General features: G+C 36.0%; 3 protein-coding genes across 3 annotated transcripts; all 3 read right to left on the reverse strand.

Annotated features, from left to right (window-relative positions):
• Positions 1-64: 64 nt before the first annotated feature.
• On the reverse strand, positions 65-1,959 carry LOC138342131 (ubiquitin domain-containing protein DSK2b-like). The gene is made up of 4 exons (XM_069294320.1): positions 1,662-1,959; positions 1,030-1,217; positions 791-880; positions 65-97 (listed from the first exon to the last, which is right to left on the reverse strand). Exons 1-4 carry the CDS (start codon positions 1,957-1,959, stop codon positions 65-67), a joined length of 609 nt encoding a protein of 202 aa, XP_069150421.1.
• Positions 1,960-21,242: 19,283 nt separating this feature from the next.
• On the reverse strand, positions 21,243-22,563 carry LOC138342132 (ubiquitin domain-containing protein DSK2b-like). Its single transcript, XM_069294321.1, has 4 exons — positions 22,170-22,563; positions 21,540-21,727; positions 21,302-21,391; positions 21,243-21,251 (listed from the first exon to the last, which is right to left on the reverse strand). The coding sequence occupies exons 1-4, from the start codon at positions 22,561-22,563 to the stop codon at positions 21,243-21,245; spliced, it is 681 nt and encodes a 226-aa protein (XP_069150422.1).
• Positions 22,535-24,417, reverse strand: LOC138342133 (ubiquitin domain-containing protein DSK2b-like). Its single transcript, XM_069294322.1, has 2 exons — positions 24,171-24,417; positions 22,535-22,893 (listed from the first exon to the last, which is right to left on the reverse strand). The coding sequence occupies exons 1-2, from the start codon at positions 24,415-24,417 to the stop codon at positions 22,604-22,606; spliced, it is 537 nt and encodes a 178-aa protein (XP_069150423.1). The 3' UTR covers positions 22,535-22,603.
• Between the last annotated feature and the right edge of the window lie 1,337 nt (positions 24,418-25,754).

A 25,754-nucleotide genomic window follows, 5' to 3' on the forward strand; every position in this document is an offset into this window, starting at 1 on the left:
CAATATAATGACTTTTTAATTATATAGATGAAAAATGTTCAATCCGGAATGTCTTATATTGTGCTCAGAAAACATGACAGTGACACTTAACAGTAATCTGACATAAAAACATACATCATGTTCAAGAGAAATAAATAGACATATTAATATTCTAATATTTAATGAAATGATGATGAAAACAGTTTCAATGAACAATAAAGTCTGTAGACACATAAATAATAAAATCTGAAGTATAGTTCTGTATTGAAATAATAAAATCTGAAGGACAATGTCTATCATGTCATACTTGACACTAAAATCTGTAAAGTTTATTTTTGATAAATTAACATTGTCGGAGCTTAGCTTCTTTAGATTAGTAAGAAAATGAATCTAAAAAAGTAATTGCAAGGGTTGAAAGTAGTTCAATGGTGTCCAATAAGAGAAACGAATAACAAATAGACAATATTTTTTGTTTGAATTTTTCTGTTGCTATTTTCCCCTTTGTTTTTCATAGTAAATTTTTTTATTCCTTTTCCTTACAGATGCCCAGCATTAATATTTAGTGCCATTTCAGTAATCAGTACGACCACTAATGAGAATGGTTACACTAAGCCCAGAGCCAATCCAAACAGGCTCTAAACATATTTCTAACATAACTTTTACCTCATTGAGTTCTTAGTTATCATTAACCTTTATGTATCAAAAAGAGAGTGATACTCGATTTTCTAGATTTGCCACACTGCATGCACCACTTACAGATTATACAATTCCAACAAGCAAAACTTAAAGACAGCAGGCAAAAATTCTTTACCTGCATTCTCTCTGAGGACATCAACTGATGAATTAATTCAGGATTTGGCATCATATCCCCAGGATCAGAGTTGGGGTCGAGCCCCATAATCTAACCACAAAGATACTCAAGAAATGAGATGCTTGACAAGAAATTCTCCATCACAAACAACAAAAAAAAGAAAACCAGGAGAGAAAAGAATAAAACCTTAAACTCGATTACTGTTTGTAAGCTTTAGTACAAATTAAATAAATAAATACCTGGTTTATGTGTTGCATTATCTGTGAGATGGATGGGTATCCTATTAACTGATTTTCAGAAGAGGCGCCAGGTATGCCACCTAGCATTCGCTGCAAATCTGCTATGTCATCCAAACCACCAGGAGAGGGTCCCCAAATATTCCTAGAAGCATTTGATCTGGGAGCGGTATTCATTTGGTCACCTCCAACTGCAAAATAGAGTAAAAAGACAATACCTCGCTTATCAAAAGTAGTTGAAAAAGGGGGAAGGGGGGGAAGCAAGATAATGAATGCTACATGCATAAGACATTAGCTGATATAGTTAAAAGTATAAAATTGTTTTTAAGAAATCCTGACAAAAATATGCTAAACTTTGAAATATTTTTACCAGAGAAAAACAAAGAAAAAAAAGTAGCTACAGAGAACAGGTGTTCAAATGTTCAAGTTCTAAGCACAAATTGCATTAGTATGATGACTTCATGGAACCCAAGCTGTAAAGATGCATGAAAGCATCTCCAGAACGAGAAATAGGAAAGAGATAAAAAGTTTCTTTTAAGATGCAGAAGACCCTGGTGAACAAGATAGGAGATGAAGTAACAAGGTTAAATCTAGCGGCAAATAGAATTAGATCCACAAACTTGCAAGTAACTTACAGTCAGCTGATGCCCAAGGATCCGAAAGTGGGTTCGAGTTTGGAGCATGAGGATTAGCAGTTGTGTCAGAACCATTAGCTGGAAGGTTAGTTGACCGGTTTCTACCTTGTTCCTGGGCTCCCAAAAGATCCACGAACGGGTTTGTCCCTGAATCATTTCTTGTATCTCCAGCCATGCTTGTTGCATTCAGAAATGGCTCTTCGACATTCTCATACATGTGCCTTAGCATGTTAAATTCCTCAGGAGACGATTCAGTGTGGCTCAATGACCATTGAATAGTTCTTATCGTCTCATGCATGAGTTCATTACGTGCAGCCTCCCATATCTGGAGAAATATAGCAGGGTCATTGAATATGTGTGGGAGCTCAGGATTAAGATTCACATACTCTCGCATTTGAGGACTGTTCACGATAAAGTTGCAGATGATTTCTGGGTCATTCACTAGATCCTGAACTAGAGGCATATTCAATATCTCTCTCATCATGTTGGAGTCATGTTGCTGGGCCTGCTCAAAATCTTGAAGTCCAGCTCCAAACGAACCACCTCTACTTCCAAGTCCAGAAAAGAGTGGACCTCCACTGACTCAGACAAACAGCCCCCCTGTAGTGGGAAAACCAACCCTGGGAGCATCCTGATTAGCATTTGGATTTACAACATTGGTTGCACTAGCAGAAGCAGCTGCGACAGAACCTCGAATAAGATGAACTGTATGGTCTGCCTCCAGACCTGCTCACCACAAATATTAAAATTAAATTTACTATGACTCTTATTCTGACAGTTGATAACATGCAACAAGAGAGCAGATAAAATAGAAGCTCCATGCATCTTGATAGTATAAGATTCCAAAGCTCGATGCAGAATCTTATGTGGTTATAAGTAATCAATCATGAATCAGATCAACATAATTGGCATTAAGTAGCATCATGTTAAAGACAAGAGAATACATGCTAAATCAAATCTACGTAGTAAAATGGAAACTGAACTGCAACAAATATGCCGATTTCCTGCTATTGCAGATCCAAGTACACAACTTCATACTCTAATAAAAGCAAAATAAATCCCAATACCACTGCTCATTCCTCTATATTACTTTTTTCCACTTATTGACCTTTACCTATTTCTTATCCTAAGAAAAAACATGCCAGATTAGGGAGTATATTGCAACAAATAAGCAAGACTTTAAATCTATTAGAATCGAAATTTGGTCCTAATGCATTAACACACAACTTATCGATTATTTCCATCTATTCTGGAAAGAACACAAACAAAGAGGTTAAATTTGCACACAGAGATTAAATTTGCACTTCTAAATCGAGAAATTAAGGAATATTTTGTCAACGTAATCCTACCTATAAAGATGGAGCGAATGAGCTCATGACGTCAAGTATTGTACGTAGGAGTCGAATGTAGGCTTTCAAAAATTACTACTCCCTTCAATTGCAGGATATCTCCTTCACAACCGTCAAAGAAGATACTTCTAAATTCTAAGAATATCCACAATCTCAACACCCACTAATAGTTCCAATGAATTATTTTCCAAAACCAGATTCTCCTCCATTTCAGGAAACAACTTCTATATGCATTATTTCTTTTTCTTGTTAAAACAATTCTCAATGCATTATTTCCACAATGAACAAATAATTCAAATTACTCCTCAGAACAGGAAAATGCATTAACATACAATCCTAAGCCAACCGAAGTACAGTTCTCTACATTCAGTAGTTAAAGCCCAAAAAAAATCTGAACTTTCAGATATTTAACATGCACCTCTATATAACATACAAGTTACAAAACATACAAATATTCTTTTAAATAATTATTTTTTAACAATGTTTACAACATTAATATCACAAACCCTAACAAGTTCGTAATTGAGGTACATTTGATTGATTGATCAGCAACATGAGTAATAAAAAGTAAACACAAATAATTCAACATTACTAATAAAGTAGCAAAAAAATATTTAGATAAGAGAAATTAATTATTACCACAGCTTTTTAGGGTTTGATCATCCTTTAAGATCCGGCCGTTATAGATAACTTTCTGCTCCTCAGCAGGGATATCAGTCGGCTGGGAAAGGATGGACTTGAATAATCCGACGGTGGAATCGAGGCTGACTTGAACAGATAATTTGGAGTCGTTGACACATCGGATTTTGATGGTGACCGTTTCACCACCGCCGGCGATGTCGCCGGAATCGTCTTTCACCGTTTGATAAGTATCACCTCCGTCCATACTGAAATTCCGTCTCCTCAGCAACAAGTATGAAAAATGTGGATTGAATCGGTGAGAATGAGAGTAGAAGAAATTGAAGAGGTAGCTTAGCTCAGTGCATTTCACACTTAGACGGAAAGAGCCAAAAGAGTGAAGTAACTGAAATTGTTTTGGTGTTTATATAAGAACAAAAACATTACACTACTTCCACGTGTTCATTTCATATGTCATATTTGTTTATTTATTTTAGTTAATTCACTTGATTAAAGTTATTTTAATTTATTTTTCTCTTTCTTTAAATCTTTCTATGAGGGTCGATTATTTTTTAAGGTGATTTTTTTAATAATGGACTGATTTTCTTCAAAAAGTAATATTTTTTTTATATTACTTATTTTCGTATAATAACATTTTACCTATAACATAAAATAGAATTCATTATAACAATATATTTTTTGTAAAATCACAGGTAGGAATGATTTGGTATTTCATTAAAAATAATTAAACCTTATATGTTGATTTATCAAAATTATAAACCAAAATACACTAAGATAAAATTGATTCTTCTATTTCAATTTTAATTAATTAGTTCTTTCGATTTTCTTAAAATTATACAATGATTGAAAAAGAGATCAAATATATTTTTACTTTTATCTAGGTCATAGCTTTGGAACTTGTAAATTATAAATGTTAACTAAATGTGAAGTCCACTATTCGAGGCTAGAAAGGCAGAATCTTTTCTACCTATTGCATATAAATAGGCTGAGATGACGAAGTGGATGCGCCTTGATTTCCCCAAATTCCTTACTTAATGCCGCAATGGAGTCTTCACCCCCGCCTTTAGAAGAGAAAGTCATCATATTGTATTTGATTTTCATGTGTTTAGCTAACCATCTTCAAATTGAGCGGTTAATTTTACATGAGTACAAAATATTTTTATTGAAATATCAATATATTCAATCTGATAAGATTCAAGGCTATAGTTATTTTGATGCAAATTAAGATATTTACAAAGTAAATTGATAAAATTTTCGACCTAATGTAACTGTGACTTCTGTTCGACTACAAAATAAAAAAATTCATAAATATTTACAAGTCCAAATCAAATAATATATTTAAATATTGAAAAGTATAAACTAATTTAAAATATAATAGCAACGAAGATAACAATTAAGAAAATTATGCATAAAAAGAATAAAATTATGGAAAAATTACATATATATACACACATTTTGTTTTCATAATTTTCAATATTCCCTACTATTTTAAAAAAATTTCAAAATCCCTTATTTTGAGCACAACAATTTCTAGATACATAATTCTCACTCCCCATATCCTCCATGTTTATCACATTCTAATTTCACTCGACAAATCTCTCTCATTTTTTAATTATTGTGATCTTTTCAATTAATTTCTCCATTATGTTTATCACTTCATCCTAATTTGAATTTAAAAGATTTATCTCTCCAGAAAATTAATTTTAAATTGTTTTATCATCTTTACTTTGTTGGGTTTTTTTCATCGTTTTTTCCATTTTTTCTGTTTTTTTTAAATTTGTCCATGGTACTTATTTTTCATCTATAAATTTTTGATAAATATATAAAAATTCTTTTAGTATTGAGATTGCTCAATATATTGAATATTGTATTTAATATTTAATCACTACAATATTTATTTTAAACACGTATTATCTTTATAACTTAATTCTTTTTTGTTGTGATACATTAATAACTACACTTTATCATATTTACACATAACACTTTGCGATCACTCTATATCAGATACATTATTATCAAACATAAAATCATACATTATATAAATAATGTATTTGAAACATAATAGCTTGTATCAAATTCTTAAAATTTTATATAATTTTACCATGTGAACAAATTATTACCATTTAGAAATATAGATAAAACTGAAAATTGTAACATTTCAATTTATTGTATCAGAAATTAATAAGCTAACAATACTTTGTAATGTATATATTTGTAACAGTGAAAAATTTATAAATTGAACGATTACAATTTGAAAATTATTAATCTGAAACATCACAATATTCTAAATGAAAACTTCCTCAACTATATTTCGAAAAAGAAAGTACAAGTTCTTCGATTGTGATCTTCTTATTTACAATGTCCACAACACTTTGTGTTAGCTTTTCATCTAAATTTTTCTTTCTTCTTTTTCTTGGTCGTCCAGACATCCTTTTACTTCTTTGTGGCAAGAAAATTTCTTCAAAAATGCATTCAGGAGCTTGTAAATCGTCCTTATCCGGCATTGATTCTTTTATGTTCAAGATTGTAGTACCTCAATTTGAATATATCCGATTTTTTTAACAGATGTCTTCAAGCTCCAAGAACAATCTTCAAAAAAATAAACTAATATATAGCTTTATGTGTACCATGTATAGTAAAAAGAAGCATTGTTTCATGTATCGTTTTCAATAAAAGAAAAAAAAAAGTTCAAGATACATTATTAACAGTATTCGTAATAGACCATAAATACAACCTAGGGTCTAACATATTATTGTTCACAACAAATCTTATGTGTCAGATATACATCAACTGACTTATATAAACTTTTCATATCTTTGTGACTTAATTACTTATGCATCTATAATGATACATTACAAAAAAAATAAGATGAACGAATTAATATATGCCTGATACTTTATAATAACCACACATTGATACATAGATCTAAAAAAATCGAACACATATGCGACAAACTAGTAACGTATCAAGTTGTAACTAACAATGTATTCAATGACAAATATATTAATAAACACACTCAAAAAAAGTGTATGACTTAATTGCACATGGCTCCATAATGATACATTACAAAAATATAAGAAGAGTGAATTGGCATATGTACATGATATTTTATAATAACCATAAATTGATACATAGATCTAAAATTCAACACATATGCGAAAAACTAGTAATGTATAAGGTTGTAACTAGAATGTATCATGAATAATATATTAATAAATATATTTATGAAACAAAAAAAATGTGTGCCTTAATTACTCATGCCTCTATAATGATGCATTGCAGAAAATAAGAAGAACAAATTAACATGTACTCGTTACTTATAATAACCACACATTGATACACAAATCTAAAAATCAACACAGTTGCGACAAACTCGTAATATATCAAGTTCTAAATAGAAGTGTATCATGATTAATATACTAACAAATACATTAAAAAAAAGTATGTGTCTTAATTATTCATGCCTCTATAATGATAGATTACAAATAATAAGAAGAACGAATAAACATGTACATGGTTCTTTATAATAACCACAATTGATACACAGATCTAAGAAGCCAACACATAGGCAGCAAACTAGTGATGTATCAACTTGTAACTAACAATGTTTAACACTTAAATATTCAAAAAGTAAAAAAAGAGTGTATTACAACACAATAATTCTGGTCACATACCTTTTGTTATCAAATATTATAACTCAAAAATTCAAGCTATGATCTATTTTGTATTTTGTCATTACAACCATTAAATTAGCTTTATCCATGTACATTTGCTTCACCTTCACATTTAAATTGTTTGAATCAACTATATATATTGTTATTTGTGTGTAACATGAATTATCAATTCTTGATTCAAGTATATACGTGTAACGACCTGTTTAGTCGTTTTGAGCAGCAGATTTTAATTCTGGAAAAACTGGCTGGAACGACGGATACCACGACGGACCGTCGTGGGCACGACGGACCGTCGAGGGTGTCTCGTTCCAAAACACTTAGAAATTCTGAAATTAGGTACTGAAAATCGACTCTCTGAACTTCGTGACGAAATGGCAGGACGGACCGTCACAGGCGTGATGGGCCATCGTGAGCTCTTGTTTCAAAACACTTAAACTCTTGAAAAGTTGGTACAGGGAACGATTCTCTGATCGTCGTGACGGAAGTACAGGACGGACCGTCATAGGCACGACGGGCCGTCACAGACTCTTTAAGAAAATTTAGTCCATGACGAACCTGCATGACGGACCGTCGCAGGCACGACGGACCGTCACAGGTTGCGTAATCCCAGTTGGAGTCGGATTTCTGGTTAAGTTTTTAAGGGACGTTTTGGACTATTCCTGCTATAATTATAAATTTCGTGGGTTAACATTAATAACTCAGTTTCTTGGGGGATAAAGAGGTAACTTGGAGTTAATTAGTGGACTACTATTTCCATCTTTTATACCTAATTATATGCTAATTAGGGTAAGATAAAGAGGGTTTTGAATAAAAAAAAAAGAGAAAGAACAAGAAGGGAGAGAGAGAAACGATCGAGAGAAGAGGAAAACAAAGCTTGGGAAATTCTTGCTTGATTCAATTCTTCGGTGGAGGTAGGTTATGGTTATTTTACGATATTCGTAGTAAACTCTTAATAGCGAATGATATGTATTGATAGTATTGTAAACTCCTCTATATGCTTAATTGTATGCTTGCATGAATATGATTATGTAATTGTGAATAAATAAGCATGATGAAGTTATGAATCCCAAATCTTGAAAAGAAACCCTAATCTACTTTGTTAATGATGATGCCTTGGTATAAAAGAAGGCTTGATGACGAAAGTGGTGAGATTAGGGGATCGAGTGCCACATTCCGGTACCAGGATAGAAATAGAGGATCGGGTGCCACGTTCCGGTACCAGGATAGAATGAGGATTGGAGTGTCACGTTCCGACACCAGGATAGTATATGGATCGGGTGCCACGTTCCGGTACCAGGATAGAATGAGGATCGAAGTGTCACGTTCCGACACCAGGATAGTATATGGATCGGGTGCCATGTTCCGGTACCAGGATGGAATGAGGATCGGAGTGTCACGTTCCGACACCAGGATAGTATATGGATCGGGTGCCACGTTCTAGTACCAGGATAGTATATGAGGATCGGAGTGCCACGTTCCGGCACCAGGATTGTATGAGGAGCGGAGTGTCACGTACCGACACGAGGGGAATAAAGATAATGAATCTTTAAATATGTTAATGAATTCAATCTAATGAACTTAATTCCCAAATGAGTATGATGAGGAGGCGTGAGTCCTCATTGATGTGCTTGGTGTTGTGACCAAGGGTTATGGTAATTGTAAATGCTGCATGCTAAGGATATTAGTTGATTTATGATGTTATCTCATATATATACTGTTTTCTATTTTGAGTTGGCCGATGATATCTACTCAGTACCCGTGTTTTATACTGACCCCTACTTTTATGTTTTCCTTTGTTATTTGTGGAGTGCAGCAAACGTGCCATCATCTTCGACTCAACCATAATTCAAGCCAGTCTTTATTACATCGGAAATTCAGGGTGAGCTAATGCTTCTAGCTTGGACTGGATCTTCTTCTTCAAGTCTTGATGCCTTGAACTTCCGGCATGGACTAACTTCTTATGTATTTTTTTTAGCTTCTTAGACATTTTTAGTTAGTAATTCGATCATAGATGTTCTTGTGATGATGACTTCCAGATTTTGGGGAATAATAGTTATTGAATTGGTTTTTATTAATAAGTTTAAGTCTTCCGCATTACTTTTTGTCGATATTGTATTGAAATGTTAAGGTTTAGATTTGTTGGTTCGCTCACATAGGAGGGTAAGTGTGGGTGCCATTCGCCACTCGGATTTGGGTCGTGACAAACTTGGTATCAGAGCATTAGGTTTGTTGGTCTCATCACACAAGAACAGGTCTAGTAGAGTCTTAAGGAACGGTAGGGGGACGCCTTTACTTTTCCTTGAGAGGCTATAAGACATTAGGAAAATTTCACTCTTTCATTCTTTCTTTCGTGCTACTACTTGAGTCCAATTGGTATCTAGGCGATACGAATTGGTATCTGACCATCTTCACTCTCTTTCGCAGATGGTTAGAACTAGAGCAATGACCGCGCCAAAAACAACACCGGCAAGACAAGAAACGTCTGAGCCAGCCACTGGGGCTGTGGCTCGAGGAAGAGCAGCGGCAAGAGGCCGTGGTAGAGGTCGTGGGAGGACGTCCTCTAGAGGAAGAGGACGAGCACCGAGCCCATCTGGTACTAGGGCGGTGACTCCTCCACCGACTGAGGAAGTGATAAGAGAGGGTGAGGAAACGGAGAGTGAACAAGTGCAAAATGAGGAATTGCCACCCCAACCTACCCCAGAGATGATCAATCAGGTTCTTGCTTATCTTAGCGGGTTATCTGATCAGGGTCAGGCACCTCCAGTGGTTTCTGCACCAACACCTCCGGTTTCAGAGATACGACATACGGCTACTATGGCTCCTCGTATGGATGCTTTATTGGAGATAGGCACGTTTCCACGTCTGATTACGGGGCCCATAATGACAAATGATCAACATGAACTTTTCAGTAAGTTCTTGAAATTGAAACCCCCAGTCTTCAAGGGTGCTGAATCTGAGGATGCTTATGATTTTCTGGTTGACTGTCATGAGCTACTACATAAGATGGGTATAGTGGAGCGGTTCGGTGTTGAGTTCGTGAGTTATCAGCTTCAAGGGAACGCCAAAATGTGGTGGCGGTCACATGTTGAGTGTCAACCAACAGAGGCACCGCCTATGACTTGGGCATCATTCTCTAGCTTGTTTATGGAGAAGTATATCCCAAGGACTTTGAGAGATAGAAAAAGAGATGAGTTCTTGATCTAGAGCAAGGTAGAATGTCGGTTAATGCATATGAGGCTAAGTTTCATGCATTATCCAGGTATGCCACTCAACTCTGTTTCAGTCCACAAGAGCGGATTCGCCGGTTTGTGAAGGGGTTGAGGTCAGAGTTGCGGATTTCGGCCTTACAGGTAGCGGCTACGGCAAAATCCTTCCAAGAGGTGGTAGACTTTGTGATAGAGGTGGAAGGAGTGAAGCCAGACGACTTCACCATGACATCGACATCAAAAAGGTTTTGAAAGGGAGGTGAGTTTAATGGTTCTTACACTAGAGGACAGGGTTCGGGAAGTTACTCAGTCCGACCAATTCAGTCTTCACTACAGACTGTAGTTGGGGGACCACCTCAGACTGGTCAACACTTCTCCGAGAGACCTATGCCTGACTCCATAGAGTGTTATGGATGTGGGGAGACTGGACATATTAGGAGAAATTGTCCAAAACAGAGTTACAGACCCCCAATAGTTAGAGGTAGAGGTGGTCATGGTAGAGGCCGTTTTTCTGGAGGACGTGGTGGTCGAGGAAATGGTGGTCACCAAAACGGCCGAGGTGATGGGCAAACTGGAGCCACTACATCACAACATGGTAGGGGCAACGGACAAACAAACGAAAGGGCCCATTGTTATGCTTTCCCTGGGAGATCTGAAGCGGAGACATTAGATGCTGTCATCACAGGTAATCTTTCGATTGTGATTGCATGGCTTCTGTATTGTTTGATCCTGGATCCACGTTTTCTTATGTATCTTCCTCATTTGCTAACGGTCTAAATTTACATTGTGAATTACTTGATATGCCTATTCGTGTTTCTACTCCGGTGGGTGAGTCTGTGGTAGTTGAAAAGGTATATAGGTCTTGTTTGGTGAACTTTGTGGGGAGCAACACTTATGTAGATTTGGTTATCTTAGAAATGGTTGATTTTGATGTAATTCTGGGTATGACTTGGCTTTCTCCGCAATTTGCGATCTTGGATTGTAATGCTAAAACGGTGACGTTAGCCAAGCCTGGGACAGATCCGTTAGTGTGGGAGGGTGACTACACTTCCAATCCGGTGCGCATCATCTCCTTTCTTCGTGCTAAGAAAATGGTTAGTAAAGGGTGTTTAGCTTTCTTGGCACATCTCAAGGATGACACTACCCAAGTACCTTCGATTGAGTCGGTTTTGATAGTCCGTGAGTTTTTGGATGTGTTCCCTGCAGATCTTCCTGGTATGCCACCAGATAGGGATATTGACTTCTGTATCGATCTTGAACCGGGCACACGCCCCATTTCTATACCCCCTTATAGAATGGCTCCCGCAGAGTTAAGAGAGTTAAAGGCCCAACTTCAAGAGTTGTTGAGCAAAGGTTTCATTAGACCAAGTGCATCTCCTTGGGGTGCTCCGGTTTTGTTTGTGAAGAAGAAGGATGGGAGTTTCCGGATGTGCATAGACTACCGGCAGTTGAACAAGGTAACTATTAAGAACAAGTATCCTCTGCCTCGTATTGATGACTTGTTCGATCAAGTACAAGGTGCTTGTGTCTTCTCGAAGATCGACTTGAGATCCGGTTACCATCAATTGAAAATACGGGCAACGGATGTGCCAAAGACTGATTTTCGAACGAGGTATGGACATTACGAATTTGTGGTGATGTCTTTTGGTCTTACGAACGCCCCTGCTGTGTTCATGAGCTTGATGAACGGGATTTTTAATCCATATTTGGACCTTTTCGTGATCGTATTTATTGATGATATATTGGTATACTCAAAGAGCAAGAAGGAACATGAAGAGCATTTGAGAATGGTATTGGAAATGTTGAGGGAGAAAAAGCTTTACGCCAAGTTCTCTAAGTGTGAGTTTTGGCTAGATGCAGTGTCCTTCTTGGGGCATGTGATTTCGAAGGATTGGGTGATGGTAGATCCTTCTAATTTTGAGACATTGATGAATTGGGCGAGACCCACTAATGTGTCAGAAATAAGAAGCTTTGTTGGGTTAGCTAGCTACTACCGCCGATTTGTCAAGGGATTCTCTTCTATTGCTTCCAATTGACGAACTTGACTAAGCAGAATGTTCCATTTGTATGGTCGGACGAGTGCGAGGAAAGCTTTCAGAAACTCAAGACTTTGTTGACTACCGCGCCTATCCTTACCTTGCCAGTGGAAGGTAAGAATTTCATTGTCTACTGTGATGCATCCTATTCGGGTTTGGGTGCAGAGCTAATGCAAGAAAACAATGTGATTGCTTATGCTTCAAGACAATTGAAAGTGCATGAACGTAACTATCCAACTCATGACTTGGAATTGGCCGCGGTAGTGTTTGCATTAAAGCAATCGAGGCACTATTTATATGGAGTTAAGTGGTCTACACGGATCATCGTAGCCTTCAGTATGTCTTTACTCAGAAAGATTTGAATTTGAGACAGAGGAGATGGATGGAACTACTGAAGGACTACGACATCACTATTTTGCATCATCCGGGGAAGGCGAATGTTGTGGCAGATGCTTTGAGTAGAAAGGCGGGAAGCATGGGAAGTCTAGATCATTTGCAAGCTTCTAGACGCCCATTGGCTAGAGAGGTTCAGACTCTGGCTAACGACTTGATGAGGTTAGAAGTAAATGAGAAGGGAGGATTGTTGGCTAGTGTGGAGTCAAGATCTTCTTTTCTTGACAAGATTAAGGGAAAACAGTTTGATGATGAGAAACTAAGGCGAATCCAAGATAAAGTATTGCGAGGAGAGGCTAAAGAAGCGACAATCGATGAGGAAGGTGTTTTGAGAATCAAGGGAAGGGTATGTGTACCCCGAGTTGATGATTTGATCAACACTATTCTGGCAGAGGCTCATAGTTCAAGGTATTCGATACATCCGGGTGCGACCAAGATGTACCGTGACCTAAAGCAACACTTTTGGTGGAGTAGAATGAAGCGTGATATTGTTGACTTTATTGCTAAATGTCCAAACTGTCAACATGTAAAGTATGAACACCAAAGGCCCGGAGGAACACTTCAGAGAATGCCCATTCCTGAATGGAAGTGGGAGAGGATTGCAATGGATTTTGTGGTTGGTCTTCCAAAGACAATGGGTAAGTATGACTCTATTTGGGTGATTGTGGATAGGTTAACTAAATCTGCTCATTTCATTCCGGTCAAGGTGACTTACAATGCCGAGAAGTTAGCCAAGATCTATATCTCAGAAATCGTCCGATTGCATGGGGTTCCACTCTCCATTATATCAGATAGAGGTACACAGTTCACCTCCAAGTTTTGGAAAACATTGCATGCGGAATTGGGTACTAGGTTGGACCTTAGTACTGCGTTCCATCCTCAGACCGATGGTCAGTCTGAGAGAACGATTTAAGTGTTGGAAGATATGCTTCGTGCATGTGTGATAGAGTTTGGTGGCCATTGGGATAGCTTCTTACCCTTAGCGGAGTTTTCATACAATAATAGCTATCACTCAAGCATTGATATGGCTCTATTTGAAGCATTGTATGGTAGGAGATGTAGGTCTCCCATTGGTTGGTTTGATGCATTTGAGGTTAGGCCTTGGGGTACTGACCTTTTGAGGGATTCGATAGAGAAAGTGAAGTCTATTCAAGAAAAGCTTCTAGCGGCGCAAAGTAGACAAAAAGAATATGCAGATCGAAAGGTTAGAGACTTAGAGTTCATGGAGGGTGAACAAGTCTTGTTGAAAGTTTCACCAATGAAAGGGGTGATGCGGTTTGGTAAAAGAGGTAAACTAAGCCCAAGGTATATTGGTCCCTTCGAAGTACTTAAGCGAGTAGGGGAGGTGGCTTATGAGTTAGCCTTGCCTCCAGGGCTGTCCAGAGTGCATCCGGTATTCCATGTGTCTATGTTGAAAAGATATCATGGGGATGGAAACTACATTATCCGTTGGGATTCAGTTTTGCTTGATGAGAACTTGTCTTATGAGGAGGAGCCTGTTGCTATTTTAGATAGAGAAGTTCGCTAGTTGAGGTCAAGGGAGATTGCATCCATCAAGGTGCAACGGAAGAATCGACCGATTGAAGAAGCCACTTGGGAGAAGGAGGCAAATATGCAAGAAAGATACCCACATCTGTTTAAGGATTCAGGTACTCCTTCTCGCCCTTGTTTTTCTTCTTGTGATCGTTCGGGGACGAACGATGGGTAAATTGGTATCTATTGTAACGACCTGTTTAGTCGTTTTGAGCAGCAGATTTTAATTCTGGAAAAACTGGCTGGAACGACGGATACCACGACGGACCGTCGTGGGCACGACGGACCGTCGAGGGTGTCTCGTTCCAAAACACTTAGAAATTCTGAAATTGGGTACTGAAAATCGACTCTCTGAACTTCGTGACGAAATGGCAGGGGCGGACCGTCACAGGCGTGACGGGCCGTCGTGAGCTCTCGTTTCAAAATACTTAAACTCTTGAAAAGTTGGTACAGGGAACGATTCTCTGATCGTCGTGACGGAAGTAAAGGACGGACCGTCGTAGGCACGACGGGCCGTCACAGACTCTTTAAGAAAATTTAGTCCATGACGAACCTGCGTGACAGACCGTCGCAGGCACGACGGACCGTCACAGGTTGCTTAATCCCAGTTGGAGTCGGATTTCTGGTTAAGTTTTTAAGGGACGTTTTGGACTATTCCTGCTATAATTATAAATTTCGTGGGTTAACATTAATAACTCAGTTTCTTGGGGGATAAAGAGGTAACTTGGAGTTAATTAGTGGACTACTATTTCCATCTTTTATACCTAATTATATGCTAATTAGGGTAAGAGAAAGAGGGTTTTGAATAAAAAAAAAGAGAAAGAACAAGAAGGGAGAGAGAGAAACGATCGAGAGAAGAGGAAAACAAAGCTTGGGAAATTCTTGCTTGATTCAATTCTTCGGTGGAGGTAGGTTATGGTTATTTTACGATATTCGTAGTAAACTCTTAATAGCGAATGATATGTATTGATAGTATTGTAAACTCCTCTATATGCTTAATTGTATGCTTGCATGAATATGATTATGTAATTGTGAATAAATAAGCATGATGAAGTTATGAATCCCAAATCTTGAAAAGAAACCCTAATCTACATTGTTAATGATGATGCCTTGGTATAAAAGAAGGCTTGATGATGAAAGTGGTGAGATTAGGGGATCGGGTGCCACGTTCCGGTACCAGGATAGAAATAGAGGATCGGGTGCCACGTTCCGGTACCAGGATAGAATGAGGATCGGAGTGTTACGTTCCGACACCAGGATAGTATATGAATCAGGTGCCACGTTCCGGTACCAGGATAGAATGAGGATCGGAGTGTCACGTTCCGACACCAGGATAGTATATGGATCGGGTGCCACGTTCCGGTACCAGGATGGAATGAGGATCGGAGTGTCACGTTCCGACACCAGGATAGTATATGGATCGGGTGCCACGTTCCGGTACCAGGATAGTATATAAGGATCGGAGTGCCACGTTTCGGCACCAGGATAGTATGAGGAGCGGAGTATCACGTACCGACACGAGGGGAATAAAGATAATGAATCTTGAAATATGTTAATGAATTCAATCTAATGAACTTAATTCCCAAATGAGTATGATGAGGAGGCATGAGTCCTCATTGATGTGCTTGGTGTTGTGACCAAGGGTTATGGTAATTGTAAATGCTGCATGCTAAGGATATTAGTTGATTTATGATGTTATCTCATATATATACTGTTTTCTATTTTGAGTTGGCCGATGATATCTACTCAGTACCCGTATTTTGTACTGACCCCTACTTTTATGTTTTCCTTTGTTATTTGTGGAGTACAGCAAACGTGCCGTCATCTTCGACTCAACCATAATTCAAGCCAGTCTTTATTACATCGGAAATTCAGGGTGAGCTAATGCTTCTAGCTTGGACTGGATCTTCTTCTTCAAGTCTTGATACCTTGAACTTCCGGCATGGACTAGCTTCTTATGTATTTTTTTTAGCTTCTTAGACATTTTTAGTAAGTAATTCGATCATAGATGTTCTTGTGATGATGACTTCCAGATTTTGGGGAATAATAGTTATTGAATTGGTTTTTATTAATAAGTTTAAGTCTTCCGCATTACTTTCTGTCGATACTGTATTGAAATGTTAAGGTTTAGATTGGTTGGTTTGCTCACATAGGAGGGTAAGTGTGGGTGCCAGTCGCGACTCGAATTTGGGTCGTGACAATACGTTAAGAGAATGGTCCCTTTTTCTATCTTCAACACACACAATTGCACACATCAAAACATTGTATCTCTTCATCACTTTGAAAGGTTTCTTTAACAAAGAAAAGGGAAGGAATTTGAATTTTAAATTTCTCCGTTTTGTTAGGATTAACATTTGTCTAATTGATAAAGAAGATACTTAAGCGTAATTTATGAAATATGATTAGATTTTCAGATTTATTTCCTGTTTTAGCGCAACATATTGAAAAGAGTAAGGATATAATATAATTTTAATCTTATAATATAGGATTTATGTAAGTTATACTAATATTATATTATAATTACGTATGCTTGAAACTAGATATGTAATCCTACAAGTATAATATGATCTTTATTGATATTTCACTTGCTTTTTTCTTATAGAGTGCAAGATATATTCAGACGATTGATACGAGACCTCACTTGAAGGAAACGTGATCTTCAAATTCAAGGATGAACTACTTTTAAGGTTGTCATGGATTCTTCTGACATCTTCTTATCCATATCTTAAGACACATACATTAAACTATTAGCTTGTGTTTTCTAGCTTTTGCGGTTGCATCCTCATTATTGACTAATTAAAGTTTTGTACTTCCACTTTCTGTTTCAAGTGCTTAAATTTTGCAATATTTTAACTATTGATTGAGTTTATGAAAACTCAACCAAATTTTAAATTGCTTTTAGTTGTTTCTTTCATAATTTGATATTCATAACAACTCATGACGGGTTAAGTTGAGTTAGTAGTTAGTCCTCCCATTGAAGAATTAGTATGGACGCCATTCACCGTCGAAGAATCCGATGTAGTCTAACGACCTGGAGAAACAACATGGCATATAATTCCTCTGGGCCTACTGCAATAAGATGTCAACAGGAATATGAGCATCCGAGTTAAGTCCGAGATATATAGAGAGAGAATGAGAACGATGAGAATAAACTAACAATTATTTAATCCGGGGAATTTATGCAAACTTGCCCTCTCTAGAGTACTACCAACCACGTTCCTCGCCACTTCCATTGCCCCGTTCTGATATTCTGCAATTATTAAAGTCACCCACAGTTGATGTGAGTTAAAATCACCCACAATTATTAGATTCCCTAACTCTAAAAAATAAACACTAAGATTTTTGCCTAGAACTATACTCTCTTAATCCCGTTAGTCGAACAAACAAGTATCCAACAACAAAAAGAGATTCCTACCAAAGACTTGACCTGATAAAAGAGTAACTCATGTATAGATTCTTTGATTCTATTGTATTATGATATGACATTAAATTCATATTGATGTCGAGATCTACAAGTCTCTCAAATACAACTTTCTATCCCTCTCTTCTTTTATCACCTTCAATCATCATGTTTTCGCACATACTGACCAATGCATGTGGAGGTCTACATAGGACATAGAAAGCCAGACTCTCATCTTATGATGTGTTTTTTTGGGTCAGATGTGATAATTCTAATCTTAATGTCCCCGTATGACTATATATCCATGCAATTTTTAGGAAATTTATCTTGTGGATACACATGGATTTACATTACTCGCAATCACTCCATATAACATCTCAGATCTCGCTGCCATTGCATACAACTTGTGTTTCACTTTGTTAAGCGTTCACGTATAACACAATTGTCTTAGCACTCCTCCGTTTCCACAATCCTCTTTTAGCTTGTGTCACATCTTCATCAATCATATCATTGTCCTCAAATATGAGAGCCAATATTTCCACTCTCTACATTTGGGCACCACTATCTCATTTGGTGATCTCATTCGAGTGATCTTATTATAACTTGCAGTGAACATAGTTTGTCAAATTTCTACTTTTTATAGGTAGTTTGTTTTATTTCTAATTAACCTAAATAAAAGGCTAAAACCAGAGTTCTTCGTCACAGTTCCAACCTCAGTTGACTTTCTCGCTAATTTAACCAAGAGTATCATCTAAAATAAGCATTCATCATCCAACCTTTCTTCAACTTATTCATAAGTGTAAAATAGTATTATACAGATCCCCACAATAAACCACCTTTTCCGGATACAAATTTATATCTCATCTCGTTATTTTCATACTAATATCACTCTTTTGTACAGTTCATTTCTGACATTTATATATTTTATCTGAATTTGTGTCTTCTATATCCCCACCAAACCCGCATCCTCAACCTATAAATTTCAATCAATATTTTTAACAAAAAAATAAACTCCTAACAGGTATAAATCCAAATCAGTTCTGTCGCCCTTGTAAAATCTCAAATTTCATACACCATGTAACAATACAAAGAAGTTGTCCATTTATATGAAACATCACAAATAATGTGCATCACAAAAATATAAAGTGTATTGCTCCTAATAGGCAAGTTTTGCATTAAAATACTAGACTTAAGTAACATTTGGAAAATATTGTAAGAGGATTTATTTGCTCCTAAATCAAGAGATCATTCCCTCCAAACCTAAGGGTATATTTACAGTTACAAGGATATCAAATTGGGAAATATATAGAATGATATTACCTGTTTCGTCAGCTTCGTCCTGATCTTGTTCTCTGCATGCGGAAAAGATACTTTGTTAGAAGTGATAGACGCAAGGCAGAAAATTACCCCATTGATCCAAATAATCAGAGTAAAAATCTCGAGCCACTCACAAGTTTATCTTTTATCCAACCTAATTATAAAGGCTTAGACTATTTTTTGGCAAGTGAAATATGAATCTAAGTAATATTTCTTTTTCCTTTGGTGACTTGTAGGACAAGAAAGAATGAGTAATAATGAGACAAGGAGATGCATATCATCATATCAGCTTAATCAGGAGTTGTAAGATTCTCCAGCCAAGTGAAAATCCATAGATATATGTCCATACATACTGGTTTGATTGCGACTGATCAAGGTAAGGAAATAGCCCTTGTTGTACTAGATATTCCTAAAAGGAAAAAGAACGATTGTAAAAAAATAGAAAGGAATGAAGGAAGAACATACCCGAAGAATTATGCACACATCATGATCTATGTCCAGAAACATATGAATAAAATCACGCGTCTTTTTGTTGAAGATGAATAAAACGCAATTTTTTTTCAAAAAAAAAACAATTATTTCCAGACACATATCAAAAGGATTCTCTTTTAAACCATTGGTACCTCCAAATGGGCAATATAATGACTTTTAATTTATATAGATGAAAAATGTTCAATCCGGAATGTCTTATATTGTGCTCAGAAAACATGTTTGATGAATCAGTGACACTTAACAGTAATCTGACATAAAAACATACATCATGTTTAAGAGAAATAAATAGACATATTAATATTCTAATATTTAATGAAATGATGATGAAAACAGTTTCAATGAACAATAAAGTCTGTAGACACATAAATAATAAAATCTGAAGTATAGTTCTGTATTGAAATAATAAAATCTGAAGGACAGTGTCTATCATGTCATACTTGACACTAAAATCTGTAAAGTTTATTTTTGATAAATTAACATTGTCGGAGCTTAGCTTATTTAGATTAGTAAGAAAATGAATCTAAAAAAGCAATTGCAAGGGTTGAAAGTAGTTCAATAGTGTCCAATAAGAGAAACGAATAACAAATAGACAATATTTTTTTGTTTGATTTTTTCTGTTGCTATTTTCCCCTTTGTTTTTCATAGTAAATGTTTTTATTCTTTTTCCTTACAGATGCCCAGCAATAATATTTAGTGTCATTTCAGTAATCAGTACGACCACTAATGAGAATGGTTACACTAAGCCACTAAGACCGCATCTACATTTTCAACACATAGAGACACTACATTTTATAAACTCAATTGATTAGCTTGTGACCTCTTGGTGCATCTTTGACAATCTCTCTAAAACAATCTGATTCAAGTTCTCACTAGATCAATTTGCAAAAGCTCTTTCTGCACCAATTCTACTAAGCAAATTTCTAATACTCCCTGAATTTCAATTTGTTTGTCCTACTTTCTTTGTTAGTCTATTTAAAAAAGAATGTCTTTTTCATGTTATGACAACTCTTTTAGTTCTAACTTTTCACATGTTCAAGACAACAAGACCACAAGATTAAAGGATGTTATGGAATTCTACCTATCTTTAGTTTAAGACCACACAAAGGTCTTCTTTACTTTCTATAAATTCATGCCAAGTCAAAACCAAACAAATAAATTAAAAAATGGTAGGAGTCATACTTTTACCTTTTTAATCTGTAATTTAACTTATTTACCTCTAGGTGTAAGTTTGCGACAAATCTACTAAGTGCCCGTTTGGATTGACTTATTTTAAGTATTTTTAAGCCAAAATATTTTTAAAGCACTTTTTTAGTATATGTGTAAAACAAAAAAGTGCTATTAAGTGGTGCATGTAGTGTGGCAAATCAAAAATAGTATGACTTTTGGCTTATAAGCTAAAAGCCCAGAGCCAATCCAAACAGGCTCTAAACATATTTCTAACATAACTTTTACCTCATTGAGTTCTAAGTTATCATTAAACTTTATGTATCAAAAAGAGAGTGATACCCGATTTTCTAGATTTTGCCACACTGCATGCACCACTTACACATTCTACAATTCCAACAAGCAAAACTTAAAGACAGCATGCAAAAATTCTTTACCTGCATCCTCTCAGAGGACATCAACTGATGAATTAATTCAGGATTTCGCATCATATCCCCAGGATGAGAGTTGGGGTCGAGCCCTATAATCTAACCACCAAGATACTCAAGAAATGAGAAGCTTGACAAGAAATTCTCCATCACAAACAACAAAAAAAGAAAACCAGGAGAAAAAAAGAATAAAACCTTAAACTCGATGACTGTTTGTAAGCTTTAGTACAAATTAATAAATAAATACCTGGTTTATGTGCTGCAATATCTGTGAGATGGATGGGTATCCTATTAACTGATTTTCAGAAGAGGCGCCAGGTATGCCACCGAGCATTCGCTGCAAATCTGCTATGTCATCCAAACCACCAGGAGAGGGTCCCCAAATATTCCTAGAAGCATTTGATCTGGGAGCGGTATTCATTTGGGCACCTCCAACTGCAAAATAGAGTAAAAAGACAATACCCCGCTTATCAAAAGTAGTTGAAAAAGGGGGAAGGGGGGAAGCAAGATAATGAATGCTACATACATAAGACATTAGCTGATACAGTTAAAAGTATAAAATTGTTTTTAAGAAATCCTGAAAAAATTATGCTAAACTTTGAAATATTTTTACCAGAGAAAAACAAAGAAAAAAAGTAGCTACAGAGAATAGGTGTTCAAATGTTCAAGTTCTAAGCACAAATTGCATGAGTATGATGACTTCATGGCACCCAAGCAGTGAAGATGCATGAAAGAATCTCCAGAACGAGAAATAGGAAAGAGATAAAAAGTTTCTTTTAAGATGCAGAAGACCCTGGTGAACAAGATAGGAGATGCAGTAACAAGGTTAAATCTAGCGGCAAATAGAATTAGATCCACAAACTTGCTAGAAACTTACAGTCAGCTGATGCCCAAGGATCCGAAACTGGGTTCGGGTCCGGACCAGGAGGATTAGCAGTTGTGTCAGAACCAGTAGCTGGAGGGTTAGTTGACCGGTTTCTGCCTTGTTCCTGGGCTCCCAAAAGAGCCACGAACGGGTTTGTCCCTGATTCATTTCTTGTATCTACAGCCATGCTTGTTGCATTCAGAAATGGCTCTTGGACATTCTCATACATGTGCCTTAGCATGTTAAATTCATCAGGAGACGATTCAGTGTGGCTCAATGACCATTGAATAGTTCTTATCGTCTCATGCATGAGTTCATTACGTGCAGCCTCCCATGTCTGGAGAAATATAGCAGGGTCATTGAAAATGTGTGGGAGCTCGGGATTAAGATTCACATACTCTCGCATTTGAGGACTGTTCACGATAAAATTGCAGATGATTTCTGGGTCATTCACTAGATCCTGAACTAGAGGCATATTCAATATCTCTCATCATGTTGGAGTCATGTTGCTGGACCTGCTCAAAATCTGGAAGTCCAGCTCCAAACGGACCACCTCTACTTCCAAGTCCAGAAAAGAGTGGACCTCCACCAACTCTGACAAACAGCCCCCCTGTAGTGGGAACAGCAACCGTGGGAGCATCCTGATTAGCATTTGGATTTACAACATTGGTTGCACTAGCAGAAGTAGTTGCGGCAGAACCTCGAATAAGATGAACTGTGTGGTCTGCCTCCAGACCTGCTCGCCAAAAATATTAAAATTAAATTTACTGTGATTCTTATTCTGACAGCTGATAACATGCAACAGGAGAGCAGATAAAATAGAAGCTCCATGCATCTTAATAGTATAAGATTCCAAAGCTCAATCCAGAATGTTATGTGGTTATAAGTAATCAATCATGAATCAGATCATCATAATTGGCATTAAGTAGCATCATGTTAAAGACAAGAGAATACATGCTAAATCAAATCTACGTAGTAAAATGGAAACTGAATTGCAACAAATATGCAGATTCCCTGCTAATGCAGATCCACGTACACAACTTCATACTCTAATAAAAGCCCAATAAACCCCAATACCACTGCATCATTCCTTTATATTACTTTTTTCCACTTATTGACCTTTACCTATTTCTTATCCCAAGACAAAACATGCCAGATTAGGGAGTATATTGTACCAAATAAGCAAGACTTTAAATCTTTTAGAATCGAAATTTGGTCCTAATGCATTAACACACAACTTATCGATTATTTCCATCTATTCTGGAAAGGACACAAACAAAGAGGTTAAATTTGCACACAGAGATTAAATTTGCACTTCTACATCGAGAAAATAAGGAATATTTTGTCAACGTAATCCTACTTATCAAGATGGAGCGAATGAGCTCATGACGTCAAGTATTGTACGTAGGAGTCGAATGTAGGCTTTCAAAAATTACTACTCCCTTCAATTGCAGGATATCTCCTTCACAACCGTCAAAGAAGATACTTCTACATTCTAAGAATATCCACAATCTGAACACCCGCTAATAGTTCCAACAAATTATTTTCCAAAACCAGATTCTCCTCCATTTCAGGAAACAACTTCTATATGCATTATTTCTTTTTCTTGTTAAAACAGTTCTCAATGCATTATTTTCCACAATGAACAAATAATTCAAATTACTCCTCAGAACAGGAAAATGCATTAGCATACAATCCCAAGCCAACTGAAGTACAGTTCTCTACATTCAGTAGTTAAAGCCCAAAAAAATCTGAACTTTCATATATTTAACATGCACCTCTATATAACATACAAGTTACAAAAAATACAAATATTATTTTAAATAATTATTTTTTAACTCCAAATAAAGAACAATGTTTACAACATTAATATCACAAACCCTAACAAGTTCGTAATTGAGGTACATTTGATTGACTGATCAGAAACATGAGTAATAAAAAGTAAACACAGATAATTCAGCATTACTAATAAAGTAGCACAAAAATATTTAGATAAGAGTAATTAATTATTACCACAGCTTTTTAGGGTTTGATCATCCTTTAAGATCCGGCCGTTATAGATAACTTTCTGCTCCTCAGCAGGGATACCAGTCGGCTGGGAAAGGATGGACTTGAATAATCCGACGGTGGAATCGAGGCTGACTTGAACATATAACTTAGAGTCGTTGACACATCGGATGTTGATGGTGACCGTTTCACCACCGCCGGTGATGTCGCCGGAATTGTCTTTCACCGTTTGAGTAGTATCACCTCCGTCCATACTGAAATTCCGTCTCCTCAGCAACAAGTATGAAAAATGTGGATTGAATCTGTGAGAATGAGAGTAGAAGAAATTGAAGAGGTAGCTTAGCTCAGTGCATTTCACACTTAGGCGGAAGAGCCAGAAGAGTGAAGTAACTGAAATTGTTTTGGTGTTTATATAAGAACAAAAACATTACACAACTTCCACGTGTTCATATCATATGTCATATTTATTTATTTATTTTAATCAACTCATTTAATTAAAGTTATTTTTATTTTTTAAAATCTCTTTATGACGGCGATTTTTTTTAGGGTGATATTTTTTTTTATAATGGACTGATTTTCTTCAAAAAGTAATTATTTTTTTATATTATTTATTTTTGTATAATAACATTCAACCTATAACAACGATAGAATTAATTATAACAGTATATTCTTTGTAAAATCATATGTTGGATTGATTTGGTATTTCATTAAAAATAATTAAACCTAATATGTTGGTTTATCAAATTTATAAACCAAAATACACTAAGATAAAATTGATTCTTCTATTTCAATTTCAGTTAATTAGTTTTTTCGATTTTCTTAAAATTACACAATAATTAAAAAAGAGATAAAATATATTTTTACTTTTACCTAGGTCACAGGTTTGAAAGTTGTAAATTATAAATGTTAACTAAATGTGAAGTCCACTACTCGAGGCTAGAAGGGCGGAATCTTTTCTACCTATTGCATATAAATAGGTTGAGATGACGAAGGATGCACCTTGATTTCCTCAAATTCCTTACTAAATGTCGCAATGGAGTCTTCACCCCTGCTTTTAGAAGAGAAAGCCATCATATTGTATTTGATTTTCATGTGTTAAGCTAACCATCTTCAAATTGCGCGGTTAATTTTATATTAGTATAAAATATTTTTATTGAAATATCAATATATTCAGTCTGATAAAATTCAAGCCTATAGTTATTTGGATACAAATTAAGATATTTATAAAGTAAATTGTTAAAATTTTTTACTTGGTGTAACTGTGACTTCCGTTCGACTACAAAATAAAAAAAATTCATATATGTTTAGAAGTCCAAATCAAATAATATATCTAAACATTGAAAATTATAAACTAATTTAAAATATATCAGCACCAAAGATAACAATTAAGAAATTTATGCATAGAAAGAATAAAATTATATATATAATTTTGTATGCTTGAAACTAAATATGTAATCCTACAAGTATAATATGGTCTTTATTAATATTGCACTTGTTTTTTCTTATAGAGTGCAAGACATATTCAGGCGATTGATGCGAGACTTGAAGAAAGTGTGATCTTCAAATTCAAGAATGAACTACTTTTAGGTT

This window comes from Solanum lycopersicum, chromosome 2 (assembly GCF_036512215.1).
Source record: "Solanum lycopersicum chromosome 2, SLM_r2.1".
Classification (NCBI taxonomy): domain Eukaryota; kingdom Viridiplantae; phylum Streptophyta; class Magnoliopsida; order Solanales; family Solanaceae; genus Solanum; species Solanum lycopersicum.